Source organism: Oryctolagus cuniculus, chromosome 17 (assembly GCF_964237555.1).
Source record: "Oryctolagus cuniculus chromosome 17, mOryCun1.1, whole genome shotgun sequence".
Taxonomy (NCBI): Eukaryota; Metazoa; Chordata; class Mammalia; order Lagomorpha; family Leporidae; genus Oryctolagus; species Oryctolagus cuniculus.
Window position 1 is genome coordinate 10661188 of NC_091448.1, and position 18685 is coordinate 10679872.

Sequence of the window (18685 nt, forward strand, 5' to 3'; positions counted from 1 at the left end):
ACATGCCACCTTGATGGGATTGAATTGGAATCCCCTGGTATGTTTCTAACTCTACCATTTGGGGCAAGTCAGCTTGAGCATGTCCCAAATTGTACATCATTTAAAGAATCATCTATTATTTTTCACTTTATGTTTCTGTGTGGGAGCAAACTGTTGAAATCTTTACTTAATGTATGCTAAACTGATCTTCTGTATATAAAGAGAATTGAAAATGAATCCTCATGTGAATGGAAGGGGAGAGGGAATGGGAAAGGGGAGGGTTGCGGGTGGGAGGGACGTTATGGGGGGGGGGAAGCCATTGTAATCCATAAGCCGTACTTTGGAAATTTATATTCATTAAATAAAAGTTAAAAAAAAAAAGAATACAAGTAGGGTCAGCATTGTGTTGCAGCAGGTTAAGCTGCAGCTTATGATGCCAGTGTCCCATTTTGGAGAGCTTATTTGAGTTCTAGCTGCTCTGCTTCTGATCCAGCATACTTGCTAATGGGCCTAGGAAAGCAGCAGAGGATTGCCCAAGCACTTAAAACATCTCTATCTATGTGGGAGACATGGATGGAGTTTTTGGCTTCTGGCTTCAGCCTGGCCTAGACCTGGCTGTTGTGGCCATTTGGGGAGCAAGCTAGCAGATGGAAGATCTAGGTGTTTGTGTGTGTGTTGCTCTGCCTTTTAAACACATCCATCCATCCATCCATACATACATAATCCTTTTTATAAAGGAATTTGAGAGTAAACATGCCTTTCCATCTAGTATGTGCTATACAAATGTAAATTGTTGTTATCTTCCTCTTTTCCTTTTACTATATACTTTAAAAATGTTATCTTTTTTACTTCAGAGTATTCTTTGTTTCTATCTAGTTTCTTCAATAGTCTTATAAAATAGGCTTATAATATTTTAAGATCGCACTAATTTTAATCCTGGATTGCTTTTTGCTTTTGAAATACTCAATAATTAATTAACCTATTTTGCATTGATATCAACAGAATATTATTATGCTAGAAAAATACATATGATGTGTCTTCCAAAATGAACAAGTGTAATACAGTGAGAAAAATTTCAACAGACTCGTTATGTAGAACATGTATTTGACAAAGTATTTCATATTCTGAGTAGAAGTAAAATCAGAAATATGCTTAATTAATCATTCTTATTGTGTAGCTCATTCATCTTTAATTTTGTCTATTGTTATTAGCATTTCCTATGCTTTTTCTATCCTATTTCTGCTGGGATTAATGATTATCAAAAGCTGTATTTATATTGATGAGAATTAGCTCCAGGAAATCCTTTGCTTTTTCTTTCATTAATAGGCATTTGCCCATTTCTTGCTTTCTTAAGAATGTGCACCTAATTTTATTTTCTCCTTCAGATCCTCTGAGATAACTTGTATCCTAGAATCATTAGTTGCTTATTGGCTTGATAAAATACCACCCACACAATGATACAATGTCTTTTTCTCAGCATAACTGGCAATTCTGGAAAACACATTTAAATACCTGATCACATTGAAGTGGAAGGTTTTATAATACTAGATTTAAATTACTCCTGAAACAGCTCACTCCACTTTGAAGAATTTTAAATTAATTAATTAATTTGAGAGGTGAGCTATGCAGAGGAGAGAGAACTCCCATGCTCTGGTTCACTTCCCAAATACCAGCAACAGCCAGAGCTGGGATGGGCTGGGAGCCAGAAATTCAATCCATGCCTCCCACATTGATGGCAGGCACCCAAAATCTTGAGTTACCAATATATACCAGGGTCTATAATTGCAGGAAGTTGGAGTTAAGTGCCAGGACTGGAACCCAGGTACTCCAATATGGAATATAGACATTTTAACCATTAAACCAAACACTTGCTTTTGATGGAGTTTTTGTTTAATTAACAATGCTATATGCTTCTCATTTTAGATGGCTACCTTTCAGTTATATTTTCAATTATTTTTCCTCATTGTTCTGTATATATTAAAAACACCAGCAATACCTTATGATGATAATGTGGATTCAGATTTAATATCACAGAGGTCTTATTGACCTACTGCCTTAGGGTGATTGAAATCCTTGAGGTGATGACTGATCTCCTATTTAATTGTCTCCTGCTTATATAGCTGAATATGGACATCAAAACTCTCCTTTGTTTTTCCTGAAATCCTCTTTTTGGTTTCAACACCAAAGAGCTAATCACGTGGTCCTTGAGAATGAAATAGATTTTGACCATTTTTCTGATGACTCTTTTGAAGCAGTGTCTCCAGAATTCCATGGGAAAGAAGCCATCAGGTAACAAATTACATGGAGTACAAATAAAGAACAAATCAGAGAATAGGAATTTATCAGGCAAAACACAAATGTACAAAGATCTCTTTCTGTTCTCCTGGGTACCCACCTATGCACAGCCAACTGCACACATGAAAGGCAACACTCATTCTTTTTTTTTTATTGTTTGTATGTATCTCATAAATACAACATTAAGAACATAGTAATTCTTCCCATGACAGCCACCCTCCCACTCATTCCCCAACCCTCCCTACTCCCTCTTCGGTTTGGTCCAAGAAAGAAAAAGAAACAGAAAGAAAGAAAAAAAAGAGAAAGAATGGAATATAAAAACTAAGAGAACTTTTCCTCAACATTCTATAAAAGGGCTGTTCTTTGTTATTGTTCTCAAAGGTGATTTCGCTTTGTTTTCTTCTTCCCTTCTTCTTTTCTCCTTCCTCCCTCTTCTTTCCATTTTGAAACTTAACTGTCTTTAAAGAAGAACCCAAGGATTATAAATCTTTTGTGAGCTCTTAGACTTAACTATAACTTATGAGACATAAAATCCTCCATGTAATACAATAGAAGGAAGTGATTCTTGAGAACAAGTTTTACTGTTAAGTCTTATAATACAACATGTTGTGGACAGAGATCCTGCTGGGAAGTTACTGCACAGTGACTCTTCTGTTTATTTAACAAATAACTCTTATGTATGACCTCAGTGATCATCCAAGGCTCTTGACATGAGGTGCCTTGGCTATGGAAGCCTTTTGGGTTCACTAGCTCAACAAGGCCATAAACAAAGTAGAAGTTTTCTCCTCCCTTCAGAGAAAAATACCTCCTTTTTTGGTGTTTACTTCTTTATACTGGGGTCTCACCCATAGGGGTCCTTTATGTAGAACTTTTTTTTTCTAAAGTGTCTTGGCTTTCCATGCCTCAAATGCTCCCGCTTGGCTTTCCAGCCAGACTGGAATGCCTTAAGGGCTGATTCTGAGGTCAGAGTGCTACTTAAAGCAATTATCATTCTATGAGTTTGCTGTAAGGACTGCTTCCCATGTTGGAGCCTTCACTCCTTTTTAATTCTGTCTATAATTGTTTCCAAACATTTAGTCCTATTTATATGATCACTTCAACTCTTGATCATATCTAAGTGATCACTTTACCCCTTATTCCTATCCATTTGATATTTATAACACCTGAGCTGCTACTTTTTCAGCAAGTTTAAGAGATTTTGTGTTCTTATTGCTATTTGTTAAGTTGTACCCTTAAAAGTAAGTCCATATGAATATATGTAGATCTATACTGCTTTGCAGTTGCAAACATCATACATTTCACAATTACAACTTTATGATCTTGGTGATTCTTCCCACAGTGCCTCACTCCCACCCTCACTCCTACCCCCATTCCTCTTCCTTTCCTTATTCTCACTCTTATCTTTACTAAGATCTATTTTCAATTTTTATACTTATATGGTTAACTCTATGTTAAGTATAGCATTCAACGAATCATATGGAAGAGAGAAAGATAAGGAATAAATCATAAAGGAAAAGATTAAAATATAGAATAAGAAGCTGTTCCTCAACAGTCAAGAGAAGAGCTGTTCTTAATCATAGCTTCTCAAAGTGTCAAATTCATTTCTACCTGTTGTATTTTAGGTGCTCTATTAGTTATCACAGGTCAGAGAGAACATATAGAATTTAACCCTTTGGGATTGGCTTATTTCATTAAATATGATGTTTTCCAGTTTTCGTCCATTTTGTTGCAAATGACCAGACTTTGTTGTTGTTGTTTTTTAACTGCTGTGTATTATTCCATGGTGTACATATCCCATAATATCTTTATCCAGACTTCAATTGATGGGCATTTGGGTTGATTCCATGTCTTTCCTATTGTGAATTGAGCTGCGATAAACATGGATGTACAGGTAGCTCTTTCATATGCTGATTTCATTTCCCTTAGATATATTCCCAGGAGTGGAATGGCTGGGTCATATGGTAGGTCTATATTCAGACCTCTGAGGTATCTCCACACTGTCTTTTATAGTGGTTTTACCAGTTTACATTCCCACCAACAGTGGATTAGTGTACCTTTTTCCCCATGTCCTCACTAACATCTATTGTTTGTTGATTTTTGTATGAAAACCATTGAGGGTGAGGTGAAGCCTCATTGTGGTTTTGATCTGCATTTCTCTGACGGCTCGTGACCCTGAGTATTTTTTCATGTCTGTTGTCCATTTGGATTTGCTGTTTTGAAAAATGTCTGTTTGAGTCCTTGGCCTATTTCTTTCTTTCTTTTTTTTTTTTTTTTTTTTTGAAAGGCAGAGTGGACAGAGTGGACAGTGATAGAGAGAGAGAGAGAAAGGTCTTCCTTTGCCATTGGTTCACCCTTCAATGCTTGGCCTATTTCTTAACCAGATTGTTTTATTTTTGTTTAATTTCTTGATCTCTTTATATATTCTGGTTATTAATCTTCTATCAGTTATATAGTTTGCAAATATTTCTCCAATTCTGTCACTTTTCTCTTCACCTTGCTGATTATTTCTTTTGCAGTGCAGAAGCTTCTCAATTTAATGTATTCCCATTTGTCAATTTTGGCTTAGATTGCCTGTGCCTCTGGGGTCTTTTCTAAGAACTCTTTGTCTATGCTGATGTCTTGTAGGGTTTCCCCAATGTTCTCTAATAATTTGATAGTATTGGATCATAGTAATTAGGTCTTTAGTCCATTCTGAGTGGATTTTGGTGAAAGGTGTCAGGTAAATGTCTTCCTTCATGCTTCTGCATGTGGTGATCCAGTTTTCTCAGCACCATTTGTTGAAGAAACTGTCCTTGCTCCAAGAGGTGATTTTAGCTCCTTTGTCCAAGATAAGTTGGTTGTAGATACTTGGATTGATTTTAGGTGTTTCTATTCTGTTAAGTTAGTCTATCTGTTTTTGTAGCAGTACTGGGCCGTTTTCGTTATAATTGCCCTGTAGTATGTGTTGATATCTGGTGTTGTAATGCCTCTGGTTTTGTTTTTCTTGTATAAGATTGCTTAACTATTCGAGATCTCTTGTGTTTCCATATGAGTTTCAACATCATTTTTTTCTAGATCTGAGAAGAGTGTCTTTGGTATTTTAAATAATATTACATTGAACCTGTAAATCGCTTTTGGTAGGGATGGACATTTTTGATGATATTGATTCTTCCAATCCATGAACATGGAAAATTTTTCCATTTTTTTGTATCTTCTTCTATTTCTTTCTTTAATGTTTTGTAATTCTCATCTTAGAGATCTTTGAGATTCTTGGTTAAATTTATTCCAAGGTATATGATATTTTTTGGTAGCTATTGTGAATGGGATTGATCTTAGAAGCTCTTTTGCAGCTGTGGCATTGTCAGCATATACAAAAGCTATTGATTTTTGTGTGTTGATTTTTATATCTTGCTACATATCCAAATTTTTCTATGAGTTCCAGTAGTCTCTTAGTGGAGTCTTTTGGATCCCCTATGTATAGGATCATGTCATCTGCAAATAGGGACAGTTTGACTTCCTCCTTCCTGATTTGTAACCCTTTGATTTCTTTTTCTTGTATAATGGCTCAGGCTAGAACTTCCAGCACTATTGAAAAACAATGTGAGAGTGAGCATCCTTGTCTGGTTCCAAATCTCAGTGGGAGTGCTTCCAACTAGGTTGGTCTGCTTACTGTACTGCTCTTGATCTGTAGTGACTTTCCTGTGAGCACGGTTCCCTCTGTTGTGAGGTGCTATAGGTCTGTGGGTCGTGGGCATGTGTGCTGAGCCAATGCCTATGGGGGCCCAGCTCACTTCACTATGGTGGTGGGCTGGCAAGATAGGCGGGGCTTCTCCTTGATGTACTGCTTGCATCATGGTGTAAGGTATTCTTCTGAATTGTTGTGTTTCTTGCTGTTTGGGTGGAAGGTGAAGTGATCCCTGCTATTTCTGGGTTAGGGCACAGGAGGCAGGGGCAGCTACCACCTGCTTGCATACAAAAATAGAAAAAAATAAAAACGAAGGAGCAGAATGACTTCTTCTAGCGGCTGCCAGTCCCTGCAAGGTGGGGGTAGGGGTAGGGAGGTGTACCACTTCCTATTTGTTCATTTATTTTTTTCCCCGCATGGAACTTCAGAAGTAGTTTGCCAAACACTCCCTCCCACTGCTATCCACAGCTCCGTGGACCTGCGATTCCCCTCTAACTTAGTCTGCTGGGGCAAGCACTCTCCTACGTGCTGTTTCACTCCCCAAATCCACTCATTCTTAATAGCATTGTTTTTTCTCATTCTCAACATTTGTAATTACTAATATCTTCTTGTATGGCAACAACCATCACATAATAATATGCCTATTTCTATTTCCCTCATTGTCTCTTGGTTTTCCTCTTCATATTTTTCTCTCCTTTCTTCTGTTACCATCTTGGTGATAGTGTCGTCATCTCATTTGTTATTCTCACTCCTTTTTCTCTGTGGTTCACTTTCTCCCTCTCCTCTTCCCTTCCTGGCTAACAAGATGAAGAAAGACAGAAAAATGAAGCTGAAAAGGGGTGGGATACACACTCCAGGGAGACGTGAAGGAATGAAGCAGAGTTAGGGGTAGTGGCACCATGCATATCTTCCCATGAAGATGATGTACATACTTTGTTCAATGTTGGTTGCTTTGATTTCCAGACATCTAGAAATCCCTAATACTCCAGATATTTTCCTAACTTTTTCCATCAGGTTCAGTATTATCTTCATCTCACTTCTCAATAAAACCTTTCTGATCCACTCCTTTCATCAATCCATTTTGATTCTAAACTTTTTTATAATACTTATGGTCTCTAACCATTTCATTTTTAAAAACATAAATTGAATATGAGCAGATGATAAGGACTAGTGTTCTGTCCTATCCATACATTATTTCTGTATTCATAAAAGCTGTGATCTCCTTCTAAGCTGGAATGCTAAGATTTATATCCTTTCTAGTGCTGGGGTCAGAATCAGTTCTTATCAAAGAATCATATAGAAAGCTTTCAATGCTGAAAGAAGATATTTTGACTTACAAAGTTGGCAAGTAGGAAAGTTTTCAAGGTTTGTAATTTTTTAGGTAATAAAATTAGCCCTGTGATTTCAAAAACTTATCTCCAGCAATGGTTGGAGACATTGGAAGCAGATAGTCCTGCATAGCCAACTATTTAGATAGTCTAGAAGGTTTTGTCTACAGGCTGGTAACCCTAAACTATCCTGCTTCACTGCTCTGACCTGCACTGCATCCATCAGACCAGTTCACAGAGTTCTGAGGCTGTGAGTCATTCTATCCCAGAGTCCAAGCCAAATGGACTAACATCATTTCTTACTGTAAAGGACAAAAGAATAAAGTGCATTGTTGTGCCAACCGCACTACTGCCAAAACGCTGATTGAATTATATCAAGACTTACAGAAAAAAATTAATCACACTGCGTAATGAAATGAAGAAATAAAGCAAGTAGATACTTCTTATTGCATGAAAGAGAAAATATGGGGGCAGGGAGGATAGGAAAAATTAAGCAAGTTACCCAAGGCCACACAGTTTAGGAAGGACAATATCAGAACCCATATGCATTCAACTCTTAAAGTATTGCATCTCAAGTCCTGCCCTCTTCAAAACTACTTTGGATTATACCTAGTCTATAGATTCAATTGTGTCTCTTCAGAATTCATAAATTGAAACGAATGACAATATTTGGAGATGGGGCCTTTGAGGATAGATAAGATCATGAGGGTGGGACCTCCATAGGGATTAATGTATCTATACAAATAGACACCAGAGGCTTTGTGCACTCTCTCTCTCTTGCACTCTCTCTCTCTCTCTCTCTCTCTTTGCCATGTGAGAACATAGCAAAAAGGTGACCATTGGTAAAACTGGAGAGAGAGTCCTCACCAGGAGCCAGATCAACTTAGCACTTTGATATTGGACTTCTCAGCCACTAAAACTATGAGAAATAAATATCTATTCTTTATCCAGTCTTATGGTATTTGTTTAAAGCAGGCTGAGCAGGCTAATCCAACTTGCTGATTTGTTGGGAAAATGTGAAAAAAAACAATGCAAATAAAATGCACAGGGCCTGGCTTGTAGGAGACTTTCAACTTATCTTGAATTTTTTCCCTGCACTCTTTTCTAAAATCTTTGTTTTTAATCTTGTTTCTTCTTCCTTTGCTCTCATGTTATTTGGAGGTTTGCTTTGTACTATGCATTTTGATTTCTGCAGTATTATCTTATGCACTCTACAAATTAACTCTACGTGAAAGCTAATGCTGTCTTCCCCATTTTACTGACAAACTAAACTCAGCGAGTTTTGAGTAAATTAAATTGATTGAAAGCTGATGAGGGGTATACTTCTAGCTCTTTATCCAAAAATTTGATCCAAAGCCCTAATTTTTCTGTGAGGGGGTATGACTTCCTTTCTCCACCCTAGTACCTCCTAACCATCTCCAGCTTTCCTGTTACCCACTCATTTGTAACAATCCTGTGGCAAAATATTTTCACGAGCTAGCTATCCCTCCCCACCCCGAGGATACTGTACCCCGTTCAGCTGACAATGATCAGGGTATCACGTCAAATGACATGCCCTAGATTCTTCTGCCAGTGCCTATGTGAAAGAAAAGAGTTCTCAGGTTGCCTCACAGCCTCAAAGCCTTGGTTTATCAACCCTCTGTCCATTTCCTCAAAACATTTCCCTTGTTTTTCAAAATCAAAAATCTTACAAAAGAATATGCAGGAAAGCATGAAAAAGTAGAAGCTTTGAAAGGTAATTTATATTTGACATGGCTGTTTGCTTAATGACTCTGCTTCATGCTGTATCACCTTGATAAAGATTACAGGGACAGATATCTTGACTTTGGAACACATTATGTCCCCTTCCAAGTAAATGAAAATTTGTATAACAATTTTAAAAGGTAGGTGTACCATTTAGAATCTTATGGATTTAAAAGATACATGAAAACATCATAAAATTTCTTATTTTCCTTTTATTATATGCTCAAATCCTAAAGCTCTTTTTATTATAGTCAGCCTCTCTTTAATGATAAAACTGTCTTTATCAAAAATGAAACCTGTTAATCACAAAATTACATGTCATTGGTGGCACTATAGTTAGGAAATATGTATCATCTGGGGCTGGTATCTGTGGTATAGTGGGTAAAGCTGCTGTCTGCAAAGCTGGCATCCCGTATAGGCACAGGTTCAAATCCCAGCTGCTCCATTTCCAATACAGCTCTCTGCTATGGCCTGGGAAAGTAGAAGAAAATGGCCCAAGGCCTTGGGCCCCTGCACCCACATGGGAGACCCAGAGGAAGCTCCTGGCTCCTGGCTTCGGATTGACACAATTCTGGCCATTGCGACCACTTGGGGAGTGAACCAGCAGATGGAAGACTTCTCTCTCTCTCTGCCTCTCCTTCCTCTCTGTGTAACTCTAATTTTCAAATAAATAAATTTTACAAATATATATACATATATATAATCTGAGACACAATTTTAAAAGAGGTTTAAGATTGATTTTATTTTGAATATTGGTAATCAAATATATTTATGCTACAAAGAATTATAAAAAGATCATAGAATGTGAACTCAATGGTCTTCCATCATGCCAGGTCTGGTGATTGACATATATGAAGGCCAGATCACTGCCCTGCTTGGTCATAGTGGAGCTGGGAAAACCACCCTGTTAAACATACTCAGTGGGCTATCAGTCCCAACATAAGGTGAGAGGATAATTATCTAAAGACAAGCACATGAGAGAATTAACTGCAATTTTATTAATTACTGTTATATCATGTATTTAAGAGAAAAATTATAGAAGTTTATTTAATATTATATAGAATTGTGTGTGTTTAGAAAAATATTTTTTATGTTTTAAATATTTCATAAGTAATTTTTGACTATTCAGTTACCAATAGGGATTCTGACTAGAACAAATATTATTGTAAACATTAAATTCTTTATCAATGATGTATTCCTATATGTAAAATATGTTTAAGTAGATCTAGAAATTGGCATACGTCATTTTCTCTCTTAAAATATTTTAAATGGAACATGACACATTGTCCTGATGGTAACTTTCTACCTTCTGCTTATAGGTTCGATCACCATTTATAATCACACACTATCAGAAATGGCTCACATGGAAACTGCCAGCAAGTTCACTGGAGTGTGTCCACAATCCAATGTGCAGTTTGGCTTTCTCACTTTGAAAGAAAACCTCAGGCTGTTTGTTAAAATCAAAGGGATTCTACCACATGAAGTGGAGCAAGAGGTATATGAATTTGCTACATGTCACATAACCATGAGAAATTCTGAATGTGTTTGTATTATTTCTACACAATTTGTTATCTAATCATTAGACAAAAAGCCATTACTAAGCATAGAAAAGTGATAGTATTTTTTATATGAAATATCTTGGATTTTGGAATAAATGTTCTTTTTTTGGTTAGGTACAATGAGTTTTGAGGGGCTTAGATATGGAAAATATACAAGACATACTTGCTCTAACTTTAAGCGGTGGACAAAAAAGGAAGCTAACCTTTGGGATTGCCATTTTAGGAGATCCTGAGGTAAATCAAACTAGAATAACTGGTAAAATCAGATTTATGGCTATAAAAATATTTTATCAGCTCACATTTAATTTGCAAATGATTAAGGTGAAAGAACTTTTGCAGTGGAATGTTAAGTACTATGATATTTGTCCAAAATGCTTTTAAATGTACTGATTTTTCTAAAATCTTGTCTGAAAGGAAAAAAAATTATTGCATGTGCTTACCTACTGTCCAGGTTTTGCTCTTGGATGAACCAACTGCTGGATTGGATCCTCTTTCAAGGCACTGAGTATGGAATCTCCTAAAAGAGAGAAAATCAGACAAAGTAATTCTCTTCAGTACCCAGTTCATGGATGAGGCTGACATTCTGGCTGGTAACTTTTGGTTTTCTTTTATGTACATTAGTGAGGAATTAGGAACTATGTGGAATATGAATGGATATGATCCATAGCTGTGTCTTACAAGTGATTGCCATTGACTAAAAAGAGAGAATTTTGCTCTCATTGATTTGAGTGTCTGCATCCCAGCATACTTTGATCCCATAGAAGTATTCTGGTCCCATTGCAGAGCAGATTACTATTTGTAAAATGCATAGCACACTCTTAAATGTATACTTTGCTTTGTTTAGTGTGAATCTCAGTTGACTTATCTTTCAGATGTATGATTTTCTTCCACAAATGCCAGAGAATAAAGTAACAATGTATCACTGCAGTTCTTGCAAAAGTGGTTTACATAAGGGCAGAATTACAACATATCTATTTTAGTGTGTCATGCTCCTAAAATACATTATTTTTAATGGAGTCACTCTTTTTTAAACAGTTAAAGAATAAGTTTCTAATGCAATTTATCTTTTGCTTCTTTCTAAATAGATAGGAAGGTGTTTATATCCAATGGGAGGCTGAAGTGTGCAGGTTTTTCCCTATTCCTGAAGAAGAAATGGGGTATTGGCTACCATTTAAGGTATAGCTATTAATATTGGAAACATGTTGGAAATGCTGAAAATGGTAGGGTAGATGATGTCAATATCAATATATGAATATAGATTACACATCTACTAAGTTCATTTCAAGAGAGCTATGCTAGAACTGTCACACCTGGTCCCCCTTTTTTTTAGCAAGAATGTAGAGTATGTGAAATTATAGACCTTGAGGATATTGAGATGATTAATCTCAGTTTAAATGAAATTTGGTGGAAATGTTTTTATAATATATTGTTTTATGAGTTGTTTATTGATATTCCAGCTCCTCTTATCATATTTTAATATGTTTATTTTTGCTCATCCTGACAATTTCAAACCTTCCTCTTAATTTTCCCTATCTTTATTTTCCCCATAATTCTTTTTTCTCCTTATCATGAAAATAATTATTATCATTATTAGTGATATTTTACTTATTAAATGTTCACTGTATTTTAGGTACTAAGATATTTACATATAGAATATTAATATCCTCCAAATAACTCTAAGTACTATTATCATCCACCTTTGACAAATCAGAAAACCATATGTCAGAGAATTTTAACAATCTGCCAGTCTCTTAGTATCAAGATTACAGGTATAATATGAAGTGCTTACTAAACTTCTTGCTAAGTTATTAATTTTAAAAATAATTCATATCACTTCATTGCCAGTGGCTAAATGGATTTGCCAATTGGGAGTGCTTAATCTGATCAAATTTATCATTCCATCATTATTGTTAAAATCTAATTTCATTAGTACTTTCCAATTAAAATAAACCATTCACTATTCCCTAGGCATGTTTCTGCTTGAGGGAGGACATCTGTCTAAGATGCCCTTCCCCAACCCATTTAACCAAGTCCATGTCTTTCTGTTCCTGGAAGATTTTCCTTAAATATTTTCTCTTTAATAAGCATCTTCTTTTCTGGAAACCTGGAAGCTCTATTTTGCTTTAGAAAATGTAGTTAATTTTTTTGATCCTCAGAAACATCATTTGTAAAATAGCAATAATAATAATAATAATACCTAGTTTTCAGTTAAGACTAAAAAATATTGAATGAATACTTGACAAGGTACAAAGTACTCACCTGAATTAATGTGTCTCTCTCTCACTTCTTTTATAACATGATCCTTTATATCTTCATAACTACAAGTTCCTTTAAGGAAACTACTGTTTTCTTGTTTAAATAGAAGTTTAAAAAGGATGATTGTTTTAAGTTTGTCATTTGTGACATTGTTGTCAATTGTGATGTTGTTGTGCCTGATCAAGTGCTGACAGAGGAGTGCCACACACTGATAAATTTTACAGTCCTTTATTGCTGGTGTCTGAGAGTGGGCTCATGCCCCAAAGAACTCTGGACTCAGGCTCACAGCAACAGCATTTATAAAGGCAAAACCCACAAAATCTGGAGAGGAATACACAGCTGCTATGATCAGGGAGGAATACATGGTTACCAGGGTCAAGCTAACCTAAAACCTATGTGAAAATAATGTCAATTACAATCTTGACAATACCAGTTACAACCTTAACAAGTACAGTTATAATCCTGACATTAATCCAGGTATTGGCTTAAATCATATATAGGACATAGACAAATTACATTTTTATCATTAATCCAAGTGCAGCTGATCCACTTCCAAGCTTGAGTGATCATGCTAGGGGGTTTCTATGCTTTACCAAGTGTGATGTAGTGGACTTCTGTTGTCCGAGTATTTTAGATCATAGTTTCAGATCAGAGTTTCACGGGGGGGTAGGGTGGGGGTGGATGTGCCTTACCAGAATGGAGTCTCTAGTACTCCAAAATGGAGTCCCTACTGTCAAGGTGTTACTTCAATGTTCCCATCACACTATCACCTAGTGCATTTCAATTGATGTGACTAATAATGGCGTTTATAAAATCCAATAATTTTATGAAGAATTTTATATTTTCTTAACAAAAATCAGACTGGGCTTCACATGAATAAATGTTGGACAAAAATATGATAATAAGCTAACATGTATTGAGAATTTACTTATTGCAAGGTCTTTTTAAAATTATTTATTTATTTAAAGTGAACAAATTTCATGTATTTCATATATACAGCTTTTGAAAAAAAGATTTATTTATTTATATGAGAGACAGAGTCACAAACAGAGAGACAGAAAGAGAGGTCTTCCATTCCCTAGTTCACTCCCCAAATGGTCCCAATGGCAGGGACTGGGCCAGGATGAAGCCATAAGCCAGAACCTTCTTCCAGGTCTCCCATGTGGGTGCAGGGGTTAAAACACATGAGCCATCTTGCAATGCTTTCCCAGGCCATTAGTAGAGAGATGGATTGGAAGAGGAGCAGCCAGTCTACAAACAGGCACCCACATGGTATGCCAGCACTGCAGGCTGAGTATGCCACAGCACCAACTCTATCTCAAGGTCTTGTGCTATCTCATACACATATTTTTTGTTGTTGTTAATGAGAGGCAAAGAGAGAGAGATGGAGAGGGAGAAGAATGGAGGAGGGGGAAAGGAAAAGAAATATTGCACCCAGGCACTGTCCTACTTTTCAAATGACTGAAACAGCCTCTGGGTATGATCAAAGCCAGGAACTAAGAACATGATCCAGATCTCTCACATGGGAGACAGTGATGGAACTTCATCACTGGTCTCTCAGGGTCTTCTATTGCTTTCCATGCCTGAAATGTTCTCGTGGGCTTTTTTATCCAGACTAGAATGCTTAAGGGCTGGTTCTGAGGTCAGAGTGCTGCTTTAAGTGATTGTCTTTCTACAAGTGTGCTGTGTGGACTGCTTCTCATGTTGGAGCATTCATGCTTTTTTAATTCTATTATTATTACCAACCACTTAATCCTATTTATATGATCACTTTAACACTTAACCCTATCTATATGATCACTTTGATGTTCAATCTTATCCCTACAATCACTTTAATGCTTAAAATGCTTCCCCTCTTCCAGCCCTCTCCCCAGTTTGTGGGGATTTGACGTCCCATGGAAAAAAATTTTTAAGATTTATTTATTTATTTGAAAGTCAGGGTTACACAGAGAGAGGAGGAGAGGCAGATAGAGGTCTTCCATCCACTGGTTCACTCCCCAATTGGCCACAATGGCTGGAGCTGAGCAGATCTGAAGCCAGGAGCCAGGAGCTTCCTCTGGGTCTCCCATGTGGGTGCAGGGTCCCAAGGCCTTGGGCCATCTTCTACTGCTTTCCCAGGCCATAGCAGAGAGCTGGATCAGAAGTGGAGCAGCTGGGACTAGAACCATCACTCATATGGGATGCAGGATCTGCAGGTGGTGGCTTTACCTCAGTGCCAGCCCCCCATGGCAAATTTTTGAATTGTACCCTTGGAAGTGAATCCATAGGAATGTATGCAGAACTATACAGCTTTACTATTAAAAGCTGCATACGTTTCATAATTACAACTTTAGGAACATGGTGAATCTTCCCACCATGCCTACCCTCCCACCCGCACTCCCACCCCATTTCCTTCTCCCTCTCTTATTCCCACTCCTATTTTTCACTAAGATCTATTTTCAATTAACTTTATACACATATGATTAATTCTATGTTAAGAGTTCAACAAATAGTATGATAGTAAGAAAAAAAGCAGAAAAAAATGAATACTGTATGTATGTGTTCTTTTGAGAGCTGGGTATATTTCATCTCACAGATGGGAAAAGGTGCTCAGAGATGTTAAACAACTTGTCTGAGCTCTGAAATCTGCATTAGTATTGAGATTAAGACTATGTTCTTAATGATTGTACCAAGTTACCTCCATTTCTATTTTACTATGTTCAAGTTCTAGCAGAAGGGATACATTACTGGAAAAGGTAATTCAAGGTTGAGTTTTTTAATAGGTGGAGACAAAACTGTGCATTTCTTTTCACCTCAACCCTGCCAAGATTTAACTGAATATCTCTGTTTTTCCAAAAAACAGTTCTTGAGTTAATTTTTCTGACTCAAAACATCCCTTGCCACTAGTTCCTCTGCCATGTATGCAGATTAAATTGTTTATTAGTATTTTTAGATCAGGTTTCTCCTAATAAATTATACATCTTGTGTCATAAATATTAATTAAGCTACAAGTACATAATACTAGTTATGAAATTGTTTTTAGAGATAGCGTTGAATAAAAATAACTTTAACTTGCTCTTTTTAAATGTTAGTTTGCATCTGAATGAAATGTGTGATCCAGAAAATATAGCAACACTAATTAAACAGCAGATCCCTGATGCCAAATTAACAGCACAAAGTAAAGAAAAACTTGTGTATATTTTGCCTTTGGAAAGAACATGCAAATTTCCAGGTAACAAAATACAGAGACCACAGAATGATTTGGCAGTGGTGTTACTAAAAATAAATGATAGTGATAAGAATGATGGCTAATTTAAGAGTTATTTATTTACTTATTTATTTAAAATGCAGAGTTAGAGAGAGAGAGAGAGAGACAGAGTGACAGCAATCTTGCGAGAGAGCAATCTCTTGAGAGAGAGAGAGAGAGAAATCTTCCATCTGCTGGCTCACTCCCCAAATCTCCATAAAGACTGGGGATGGGCCAGGCCTAAGCCATGAGCCTGAACTCCTTCTGGGTCTCCCATGTAGGTGCAAGGGCTCAAGCACTTGGGCTATCTTCCACTGCTTTCCTAGGCACATCAGCAGGGAGCTGGATTGGAAGTAGAGCAGCCAGGACTCCAACAGGTGCTCATATGGGATGCTGGCCTTGCAGGCAGCAGCTTAACCTACTGTGCCACAATGTCATCCCCAATGACTAATTTTAATTCTTGCTAGTACCTGGCACCATGCATTTACTCATTTAATGTTCTTTGCTACAAGGTCACTTCTAGTCTTTTCCTCTGTCATCACTGATATTCACCGTCATTTAATCCAAGTCTTCTATATTTGAATATTCTTCAAGTGACAAAATGTTTTATTAAGATAGGGACTGGCATTGTGGTGTAGTGGGTAAAGCAGCAACCTGCAAAGCCAGCATCCTAAATGGGTGTTGGTTTGTGTCCCAGATGCTCCATTTCCAATCCAGCTCCCTACTAATGGCCTGTGAAAAGCAGCCAAAGATGGCCCAAGTGCTTGGACACTAATATGCATGTAGGAGACCCTCAAGAAGCTCCTGTTTCCTGGTTTCAGCCTGGCCCAACCCCCGCCATGTGGCCATCTAGAGAATTAGAGAGTGAACCAACAGATGCAAGATCTCTCTCTCTCTCTCTCCATCAATGGAAGGCCTGTCTCTCTGTCTCTCCCTTTCCTGTATAACTATGACTTGAAATAAATAAATAAATCTTTTTTAAAAAGTTACAAGATAGTATCAAGCTAATATTAGCTTTATTTGTAAAATTTGTTTTAGGAATGAATGAGAGAGTATTCAGGATAGGAAAAGTATTGTGCAAACAGTAGCAGATTTTTGAAAGAACCAGGGAAATCATATATATCAGTTGTATTATAAACATTGTAACAAAATGATATAACCTAAGTTATTGAATATAATTAAAATAGGCCTGCATGCTGTCACACCTTATAAAGTTTACAGCTTTGCTGCAAATAAAAAAGCCTGGGAAACTGATGCCTTCAAGCTTCCTCTACCCCATTTCCCAAGACTTTTGAGGTGGACTGCTTTCGTTTTTTAAGTGCAGCTCATATAAATGTACTTTCCTTATCAAAGTTAAGGAATAATGTCATTGCTGCATGGTTAATTCCAAAAGCCTGCCAAAATCATGATCCATAAAGAAACCATGCCAGACAATCAAGTGTAAGGACTGAAATTCAGATGCTAAAGCCAAATGTCCTAGACTGAAATGCCTCCTGTGCCCTTTTTCAGCTGTATAATCCTGACAAGTCATATTGCTTTTCTGTCCTTCTGCCTCCTCTTTCATAAAAAGGAGGATTATACCAGTACTCTATACAGATTGTTATGAGCATTAAATGATTTAATATATTCTAATTTATTATTGAAATATTAAATACAAACAAATCACCTGAGATAATAGTTGGATGTAGTAATTTACCAGGTTTAAGACACCCTCGGCTGGCGCCGCAGCTCACTAGGCTAATCCTCCGCCTTGCAGCACCGGCACACCGGGTTCTAGTCCCAGTCGGGGCACCGGATTCTGTCCCGGTTGCCCTCTTCCAGACCAGCTCTCTGCTGTGGCCAGGGAGTGCAGTGGAGGATGGCCCAAGTGCTTGGGCCCTGCACCCCATGGGAGACCAGGAGAAGTACCTGGCTCCTGCCATCGGATCAGCGCGGTGCGCTGGCCGCAGCACACCAGTTGTGGCGGCCATTGGAGGGTGAACCAACAGCAAAGGAAGACCTTTCTCTCTGTCTCTCTCTCTCACTGTCCACTCTGCCTGTCAAAAAAAAAAAAAAAAAAAAAAAAAAAAAAAAAAGGAAAAAGACACCCTCAACTACAGGATGTCCCACAGAGAAAGAAAGAAAATCAAATAATGCTCAATTTTAAGAACATGATCTAGAATCATTTATGATCCATTCTCATTCCAGATATGTTAAAAGGTGATGAGGTGCACTCACCTTAGAATCAGTGAATTATGAGAGAGTTAGATATATACAGTGTCTTTGGGATATATGAGATGAAAACAGAAATTTTTATGAAGACCACACAATAAAATTTTATCTGATTGCTGTTCAATGTATTCTAAAGGGAATAAGCCATTTAGAGCAAGACTGAAAAAGAACCAGCACTTAGGCGGATTGAAGAATTAGAAATCACAAATACACAGTTAAGACAGAAGCCTTTGATTTATTACAATGTTTGTACTAGTTTACCCTTTACCCAACTTGCATTTTTCCTTGAATGCTGAAAGGTCATTTATGACATCTTTAGAGGAAAAAAATATCTTAAAATTGCTTGCTTGTTCTTCATAAGTCTTCTAAGACTCAAGGAGAGAGACATGAGTAGGAAGGGAGGGAGGGTGCAAAGTTACATACA

At 37.2% G+C, this 18685-nt stretch overlaps 1 protein-coding gene across 1 annotated transcript in view; it reads left to right on the forward strand.

The window, feature by feature from the left end:
* ABCA9 (ATP binding cassette subfamily A member 9) overlaps positions 1-18685 on the forward strand; it is a 77843-nt gene that overhangs the window by 18909 nt on the left and 40249 nt on the right. The window contains 8 exon segments of the mRNA XM_051825137.2: positions 2100-2268; positions 8943-9001; positions 9843-9953; positions 10329-10504; positions 10683-10802; positions 11020-11158; positions 11654-11744; positions 15896-16035. Coding sequence (XP_051681097.2) covers positions 2100-2268; positions 8943-9001; positions 9843-9953; positions 10329-10504; positions 10683-10802; positions 11020-11158; positions 11654-11744; positions 15896-16035 — 1005 coding nt within the window.